The 9338-nt window shown below is 38.0% G+C and overlaps 1 protein-coding gene across 7 annotated transcripts in view; it reads left to right on the top strand.

The window, feature by feature from the left end:
* SRRM1 (serine and arginine repetitive matrix 1) overlaps positions 1-9338 on the top strand; it is a 28648-nt gene that overhangs the window by 5530 nt on the left and 13780 nt on the right. For 6 of the 7 annotated variants that reach the window (XM_052636080.1, XM_052636077.1, XM_052636079.1 and 3 more), the window contains 5 exons: positions 923-1038; positions 2958-3161; positions 3638-3826; positions 4113-4232; positions 6288-6562. In XM_052636080.1, the coding sequence (XP_052492040.1) occupies positions 923-1038; positions 2958-3161; positions 3638-3826; positions 4113-4232; positions 6288-6562 (904 nt within the window). The remainder of the gene's footprint in view (positions 1-922; positions 1039-2957; positions 3162-3637; positions 3827-4112; positions 4233-6287; positions 6563-9338) is intronic. The other variant, XM_052636078.1, reaches the window with a different exon arrangement.

The following is a 9338-nucleotide window of genomic DNA, read 5'->3' as shown; positions in this document are numbered from 1 at the left end:
ATGTTTGACTTGAGAGAGTAGTATCCAGACTGCTGAGACACTTTAAATTTTACATGTCCTGGCTAGGGTCAGTATGTTTTTCTTTACTGTAATATGTTTGAATGTTCGACTTCAGTTCTCTACTTCTCTCACTTTCATATTCCTCCCCCACGCCCTAACAGTGAGTTTAAAATGTCATTGTCCCAGAGTCCAATAATTTGGTAGATTATATATATAAACATTAAAAATATGTTTGTGTGTGTATGTCTATATATATTATAAAACATACCAAACATATATATATACATTAAAAATATCTTTGTGTGTGTATATATATAGTACATCTAGCTGCATTTAGCTTAAGAGAAAATTGAACTTTAGTAACAGTGTGAAAGGTAAGCACAGCTCTTCATATGGGCAATACATTTTAAATCACGAATGGATAATACAAATGTGAAAATGAGTTCTTTTTTCTTAGTAAGCTTGGAACAGCTAACAGCCATTCTCTTTAGTTCAGCAAGTATTCAGTACCAATCAGAAAGTTTGCGTGTAGTGCCTTGTGCTCAGTCGTGTCCAGCTCTTTGTGACCCCATGGACTGTAACTCTCTGGGCCCCTCTTGTCCATGAATCTTGCAGACAAGAATACTGGAGTGGGTTGCCACTTCCTCCTCCAGGGGATCTTCTTGACCCAGAGATCAAACCTACATCTCCTGCATTACAGGCGGATTCGTTACCCACTGAGCCATCAGTTATTCAGTCTAGTATGGATGGAAAAAAGACCAGTCTTACTGAAAAGCAGAGACTGATGAAATGACAGTTACCTAAAATTGGGGTGGTGAAAGACAGTTATATATAACATTGGTTTTTATCAGATGTACAGTCTTCAGTTTACTCGTTAATCTCAAATGGTCAACTGTTTACTTTGAAAACCTTATGTTTACAGATTGAACAAGAAAAGTTGGCATCTATGAAAAAGCAAGATGAAGACAAGGATAAGAGGGATAAAGAAGAAAAAGAAAGCAGCAGAGAAAAAAGGGAGCGGTCTCGAAGCCCAAGAAGGTACGGCACAATCTGCATACTTGGTGTTTTGGGTTTTTTATGTTTATTTTTAATTGAAGGATAATTGCTTTACAATATTGTGTTGGTTTCTGCCATACATCAACACGAATAAGCCATAGGTACACATATGTCCTCCCCGCCTTGAACCTCTTTCCCACCCCTGTAGATTGTTACAGAACCCTGGTTTGAGTTCCCTGAATCATACAGCAAATTCCCATTGTCTGTCTATTTTACATATGGTGCATACCTAATGCTTTATGAATACCTTAGGTATTAAAATATTGTGTCCAGAAAGTTACATAGTTTAAAAAGGAAGCTAACGTACAATTCAGGAAATTTTTCCATCATACAGTTTTCATAGTGTGCTATGGCTTGCCTCTGGACTAAGATATTTCTTTTTTTAAGACAGATCATCATTTGACTATAATAATTATCTCTAAAATCTAGGTAAATTAGTCAGTCCCTTAAGTCCTAAATCAAAATCTCAACTTGTCTTTCATATTGCTTTAAATTATTTGGAGTTACTTTAATGTACTCCAATTCTTTTTTCTTTGTTTTTTTTTCAATTAGAAGTCTATACCTACTAGCCTTTCATATTGTACTTTTCTTAGATGGTTGTACTGAACGCAAAACAGATACTTGCTTTGTTTTTCCTTCCATTGAAACTATGGTTAGGTTCCCATTTTTTAATCCATGATTCAACTTGTGTATTTGTGCTGGTGAGAATTCCATTAGGCTTTCCGTTTTTAGGATTCTAATATCTTCATAAATTAGCTGGCTGGAATTAGTAAAGAGATAGTAAAGAGAGCAGGTAATTTCTTTGTCCCTTTTATTGATATTTGATATGAAAAGCTGTTAGCAGGGAAGCAGTATTTCTAGAGTTAGGCACAAATCATAGTGGTAACTATTTGAAGTGAACCAGATTTACTCTTTTATTTCAGGTTAGGGAAACAATTGTTGAAATGGAAAAGGGGCTTCTCTTCCCAAAAAGCTCTCTTAGGCAAGTTTGATATATTCATCCTTTTCTGAAAAGCATATTGCTTTAATTGCCCTAGTCATTTTTTGTGCAATACCAAGAGTACCTGATGAATTTTGTTGGGATCTGTCTGGATATAAACTGCTTTTTAAAATCTGATTTATATACAGGGCGTCCCTGATAGCTCAGTTGGTAAAGAATCCACCTGCAGTGCAGGAGACCCTGGTTCGATTCCTGGGTCAGGAAGATCCCCTGGAGAAGGGATAGGCTACCGATTCCAGCATTCTGGCCTAGAGAATTCGATGAACTGTGTAGTCCATGGGGTCACAAAGAGTTGGACACGACTGAGTGATTTTCACTTTCAACAGACAGCTTTCTTATTATTAGCTGTTTCATTCCTTTTACACATCCTCTTCCTGTAAAAAGTCCTTTGGTCTTCTCAACTCTCGGAATGATTAAGAACCTAAATGTAGAGCCTGAGTCAGTATGTTCCTCTCTTATAACTGTTATGGGACTGCCCTGGTGGCTCAGACAGTAAATAATCCACCTGCAGTGCAGGAGACCCAGGTTCAGTCCCTGGGTCAAGAAGATCCCCTGGAGAAGGAAATGGCAGCCCACTCCAGTATTCTTGCCTGGAGGACTCCATGGGCAAAGGGACCTGGTGGGCTACAGTTCATGGGGTCACAGAGAGTCAGACGTGACTGAGTGATTAACACTTAAAACTGTTACACGAGAGAATGTTATCCTTCATTGGCTTGTTTTTCTGGTGTTTTCTCTGCCCTTTTCCTATTAAATAAACGTGAGAGGATATCTTGTATCTATAGGGAATCGCACAGGTGTAGACAATAATGGTGAACGTAAAAGGTTAACCTCACTTCTTTTGACCCTTTTCCCTGGTCCACTTTATTTAAAAAACCTGAAAAAAAAATTGCTTTCATCCTAGACGCAAGTCCAGATCTCCTTCCCCTAGAAGACGATCTTCCCCTGTCAGGAGAGAGAGAAAGCGCAGTCATTCTCGGTCTCCCCGTCACAGAACCAAAAGCCGGAGTCCTTCCCCTGCTCCAGAGAAGAAGGAAAAAACTCCAGAGCTCCCAGAGCCATCAGTGAAAGTAAAAGAAGCTTCAGTACAGGAGGCCACTTCTACTAGGCAAGTACATAAAAATTCATTTTTAAATATCACAGTTTTAGGCTATTATTAAGTGACGATAAATATACTTGTGAGTTAGAAACGTAAACTTGTTTTCCTTACAGGTTTTTAAAATTATAAAGTTAGATTGTTGAAAAGAAATTCAAATTTTATAGTAGAGTATAAGTAAGATGACCCAAAGGTGACCACTGCTATCTGCTGGTTGTGTTGTTTCAGATATTTTATATACTGTAACTTGCTCCCCCATCCCCCATATCATGGACACCTTTGCACTCTTAAAAAATACATGTGATTAAAATTGTTAGTTGTGCGCTGGATTTCAGTGATGTATATACATCTTTCTCGATGTCTTCATAGATTTGGAAAACTTTTTAGAGAGAGAGAACTTTTTCATATCATTGTATTAAGACTTTGAGTCTAAGTAGAAAAGGCACAAAATAAGCTTTTTTTCAACCCCCCCCACCCCCACCCCACAGTGACATCCTGAAAGTTCCCAAGACTGAACCAGTACTAGAGCCTAAAGAACCTTCTCCAGAGAAAAACTCCAAAAAGGAAAAGGAAAAGACCCGACCAAGATCTCGGTCACGTTCCAAGTCAAGATCCCGGACACGTTCTCGCTCTCCTTCTCATACTAGACCAAGAAGGCGCCATAGATCTCGATCAAGGTGAGTAGTGGCTTTAAGATCTGAATAGATCTTGAATTTTTATGTGGTGTTCTCCTAGGTAGAATTAGGTAAATTATTTCAAAGCAGTAGAAAATAATTAAGCACAGGTTTATGTTTTGGATTTCCAGAGATAATTCGAGAACACTGTCTACATTCTATTAAAAGTCTCCACACAAAAAATTGTGTCCCTTGAAATCCATTTTTTAAATGTAGCTGTTGAGAAAACTATGCTAAGGAATTCATTCCTTGCGTATGGTTAATTCAGATTCTAATTCTGTTGTGGCAGATCTTACTCACCTAGAAGGCGGCCAAGCCCAAGAAGACGGCCATCTCCTCGAAGAAGGACCCCACCGAGACGAATGCCTCCTCCACCAAGGCATAGAAGGAGTAGATCTCCAGTGAGACGGTGAGCATTTGGGGGTTTGGGGGGGTGGTTTTTCTAAATTTGGAGCTGTCAGGTGTACAAAAGTGCATTGTGTTTGTTTCAGGCTAATCTTTGAGTTAGTGTTCCTTCAGGAAAGAAAAAAAAAAACTCATGAGCAATAATAGGTAATGTCTCATGAAGGGATACCTCATTTGAGGTGTAATGCTGTTATTTTTGAGTGATAACACTTATCCAGTGCTAGAAGATTCAAAAAAAACAAGACGTTCACCATCTTGTTGGGTATTTGTGTTAATCTTTACCCTTTTGGACCCTACCAGGAAATCTTAACCAAGTAAGGGAATTGTCCACCTTCTCCCTTTGGCTTTTAATTACCACTAGCTTCTGAATATAGACGACTATAGAGTCAGTAAACTGCTTCTGTTACTGTTCAGTCACTAAGTCGTGTCCAGCTCTTGCAACCCAGTGGACAGTAGCCCACCATGGGATTTCCTAGGCAAAAATGCTGGAGTGTTAAAATAATCCTTATACCTTAATGTTTCTTCCATATTAAAGAAATAATGAGTACTTAACAATAAACAGTTCAAGTAGAAATGAAATGATTTGAAAATTACAGTCTCATTCTGTAGATAATAACCATTAATGGCAGTTTGGTCCAGTTTTTGAAGAGACTTGGCATAAAAGTCACTTTGTCAATACTGGTGTCCTTTTTTAAAAATAATTTTTAAATTAGCATGAGGTAAAATGTTAGAATCAAACACTTTGAACAAAAAGATTATTGCCACACCTGCTTCGAGTAGCAGTAGTAGTGTACTGGTAGCAGAGTTTTGTGCCTTCTTGACGATGCATTTCACCTGTTTTTAGAAGGAACTGGTTATTGTGCTTCAGATTATATTTAGGACAGAATTTTTTGTGTTTTGAGTCTATTCAGGTTTTTCAAGGAACCAAATCAACTTGGAGATAATAAGCTCTGTAATTTTGTTTTGTTTCTGCAGTCTGAAGTTTTCCAGAATCCCATATTTTTAAAGAAGATATTTTAGAGGAATTTTCTGGTGGTCTAGTGGTTAGGATTAGGCACTTTAGCTAATGTGGCCCGGGTTCAGTCTCTGATTGAGGAACTGAGATTCCACAACCCTTCCAGTGCGGCCAAAATAAGACAGAAACAGACCAAAAAAAGACAATATTTTTTCCAGGGAGGAGTTGTCAAGATATGTTGGACCGTTTTTTATAAGTACTACTAGAAATTATGGAATTGATGTTACAGTGAAGAGACTAAAGATGTAAATGGTCGGTCAATTTTAGGCATCCCACTTTTGTAAAATTTATTGTTCCTCCTTAGGAGAAAAGTAATGCTGGTGCTTTGTAGTATAAGGTTAGTGGAAACAGCTACTTCTCATACTGGAGTTTTGCAAACAGTGTGTTTGAATTGCTTACTAAGCCATTTAGCAGTCAAGATAATTTGCAGATTGTGTAAGATTCCCTTTCAGCCAGTTTTTGTCTCACACTTAAGGTAGGGTTTCTTTTTTTCAGGTTCTCAGGAATTCTTCCGCCAAAGGTGAATTCTGCAGGTACACATAATTGCAACAGAACTTACCACAGATTTTGCCGCAGAATTCGAGAGTCCCCTGCTTCTAAGTTTATGTAGCTAAATGAATTCCTAATATTGTGCTTTTTTTTAATGCAACATAAAAGGTTGCTTGACATTGTGTAATTAAATGAAAAAATACTTTGCCACCCCAATTTTGTATGCAGACTCCAAAACACTCATTCTTCCTAAGGCAAGAAGAGACCGGTTAGTTGTATAGCACTTGACATTTTACAACTATGGGAGAGACAACTCAAACAGAAGCATTTATCAGAATAAGTTATTTAGTTAGTCTCAGAACTAGCTGTTTCCTACCCTGGGTTATGGTTTTGTTTCATACTCTTTTAAAAAAGCAAACTCATTTATGTGCTTAGCTACATAAACTCAAAAGTTGGATAAAAATAGCTGTATTTTTGTATAAACTGTGCATACATACCTGTAAGGTCACTCTCTCTGAGCATGCAGTTAATGAACATGAGTACTTTGTTCCACAGAAGAAGGCGTTCGTCGGCATCCTTGTCTGGGAGTAGTTCATCATCTTCTTCATCTCGTTCCCGGTCACCGCCAAAGAAGCCTCCGAAGAGGACATCCAGCCCTCCTCGAAAAACTCGTAGGTTATCTCCTTCAGCAAGTCCTCCGAGGCGAAGGCATAGGCCATCACCTCCAGCTACTCCGCCGCCAAAAACTCGTCATTCCCCAACACCCCAGCAGTCAAACCGTACAAGGAAAAGTCGTGTTTCTGTCTCTCCAGGGAGAACTTCAGGTAAAGGTAAAAATCACATAAAAACAGTATGTTCTTCATGCTGTCCCTACTGCCTTCAAAGTATGAATTAGCTGGGTAATATTTGTGTCATGTTTTTCGTAAATTTGCTTAGACTCTCACCTTTTTTTTCCTGTTCTAAGCTCTTGGGAGTTTGCTGAAATGGAGTTTACCTGTAAAATGGTTCTGTTTTTAGCATTGCCCTCTGGCATTGAGTAGGTGGAAAAATGTACTATTAGCAGCCGTGGGCTGTTACAGTTGGGGTAACTTACCAGAAGTTTGTGTTGTCATGGTAAAGGGATCATTTTATTACTATGAGACCAGTAAACTTTTTTTATATCTTGCAGATATTTTGTTTGATATCTTACTGGAGGACTTAATATTCTGTTTTAATTCCTTTCTGTGGCGTATTGTACTCTCTAGGGAGGGACATGGTGTCCTCCTAAAAGCTGGTTTGTTTTTTTTAATTTAGGCTCTAGGCAAGGTTCTTCTGAGTGTTGTCCTTGCTTTATTCTGCAGATTGATTTCTGAGGAATTTATGATCTGTGATCCTGCCAGGCAGGTAGAATGCTATGTTAGTCTTGAGTGAAGGTTGTGGTCTGCTGGCGTTTGTTTCTTAAGCGTTAAATACACAATGGAGAAAAGCTATGGTATCCATTTGAGTTGAGCCTCTGGTACTTAGGGCTGGAATAATAAACAACCTGATAGGTGAGTAGAGGGGGAAGGGTGAGATCATAAAAGAACTGTTAGAGTAACTGGGTTTTAAGGAGCAATCTATAGATTAATATATACTGGGATTGCTCTGATCTCATTTAAGTTTTCAGGTTATAAATGAAAAAAATGGGGATATCCCAGGCAAAATCTTGACTGTTGTGTTTTTTTGAGGTTGACGAGAGCAGCATTTCTAATCAGTACCCTGCTGCTTTGTTTGTGTCCACCCCTCCACCACCCCCTGGCCCCACAACTCTGCAATATGGTGATATCTAGAAGGACAGATTTTGCTGTTTTGCAGTCTGTTACTGTGAAGTGTAGACATGCTGTCAGAGTGAGGGGTGAGGGTACTGTCAGATGGTAATATGTAAAGATGTATAGATTATTTCTGAACTTCGGCAGGTTAATTTGCTGATAACATGAATATTATGCAGTCATTTTTGTTGCTTTGACTCATCAGACTAACAGCTGGATAAAAACAGAGACACATTTAGGTCTTCCAGATTCAGACTTAAGTATGGGTATCTTAGGATGACTTACTTTCATAATAATCACGTCCCATATTACTTTCTGTTGAGGAGTTTCCAGTCACTGATGCCTGTTGTCCTGACCTATTTTTCTTTTCTGGTGAAGTTTTTGCACTTCTGAATACTTTCCTTTCTCTAGAGCTAGAAAGTTGTCTAGTAAAAAAAAAAAATGTTATGAATGTTACCTTGCAGACATATATCAGATTATGATTTTGCTATGTACATCATATCACCAAAGAATAAAAAAGTACCTGAGCAGAAGGACTGAATCCTTATTAAATAGGTTGATTAAGCATTATTTACCACCTTTGTTAGGGTCTGCACAGGTACCACCTCTTGTTTTGATATGTTGTCAGAAAGAGTGGACTGCTGCTTTTTGAAAACAAGTCACAGTGAAGGGAAGTGAAGGTGGAAGGCAGGGGACCAGTTATATTCCTGGAGCTGATGGGGCAGGTCTTCCATGTCCAAGCAAAACCCAACCAAAGAAACAGACTGTGGGCAGTGTAGTGAGAGCTGCCTTTTGTCCACTGAAGCTGAACATTCGTTCTAACTACTTGGAGAGAAATAGCTTTTTATAGTAAAGTGATCCCAACCCTTTGTGATGAAATTTCAGAGCTAGGAAAGACTTGAGAGATTGTCATCAAGAAACAGGTTCTCAGGTTAAGTGATTATGGTCAAGGTCAACCAGCCAGGACTAGAATTTGGGTTCCCAGTTGAAAAATGTCTCCCAGCTTTCCTAACCCCAAATGCCTGTTTTGATTGCTAGGGGAGAGAGATGGAAGGCAGGATCAAGTTTTTCAGCTTCTGTACCTGGTAGTATGATTTTAGAAATTCCTTTCGTGTCTCCACTGCTAATAAGAGTAGTGATACCATTGAAAAGTGATATATTTTACTTTTGTATTTCCTGTGGTAGTTATCAATCAGGACCTTAAGGTTCTACTGTTAATAGTGGGTGGATGGAGTGGAAGGAAAGAAGGAAAACTTTTGGAGAATTAAAGGTAAACTATTTGGAATATAATACACATTGTTATCTGAAAGGAAGCATTTTGTAATCAATGGCATGTCATAGTTAAATTGGCATTATCTTAGTACATAAAACAGTGCTTTGAAATCAGTGAAATATTTAATGAAATATGTTTCCAGAGGATCTATACCTATAGTGGTGATGATAATTTTAAGTTGAGATCAGTGCAGCAATATAAATTGTGCTTTGTAAATACTTAATGATTCTTTTACTAATTCTGGTCACAGAGTGACTTATCTTTACCAGATTGATCTTTCAAGCAAGTCTGCAAGATTAATGATTAATAGGACTACTGAAATAAATTTAAAATACTGATTTTTCGGTGACTTCATAGATTTCAGACTTCATGCTAGAATGATTTTCCCCCTTGAATACTAAAAATGAAACATCAACATTAAAATAAGCTCCTTTTTTTTTTAAGATAAAAATGAACTGTTGAAAAATCTTTCCTAAACAAGCAAGCACTGATGAAACATAGTACTGATAATGATATGATTCAGTTAGTCTTATTAAGCCAGAGTAG

This window comes from Budorcas taxicolor, chromosome 2 (assembly GCF_023091745.1).
Source record: "Budorcas taxicolor isolate Tak-1 chromosome 2, Takin1.1, whole genome shotgun sequence".
Lineage (NCBI taxonomy): Eukaryota > Metazoa > Chordata > Mammalia > Artiodactyla > Bovidae > Budorcas > Budorcas taxicolor.
This window is presented reverse-complemented; position numbering and strand designations above follow the sequence as displayed.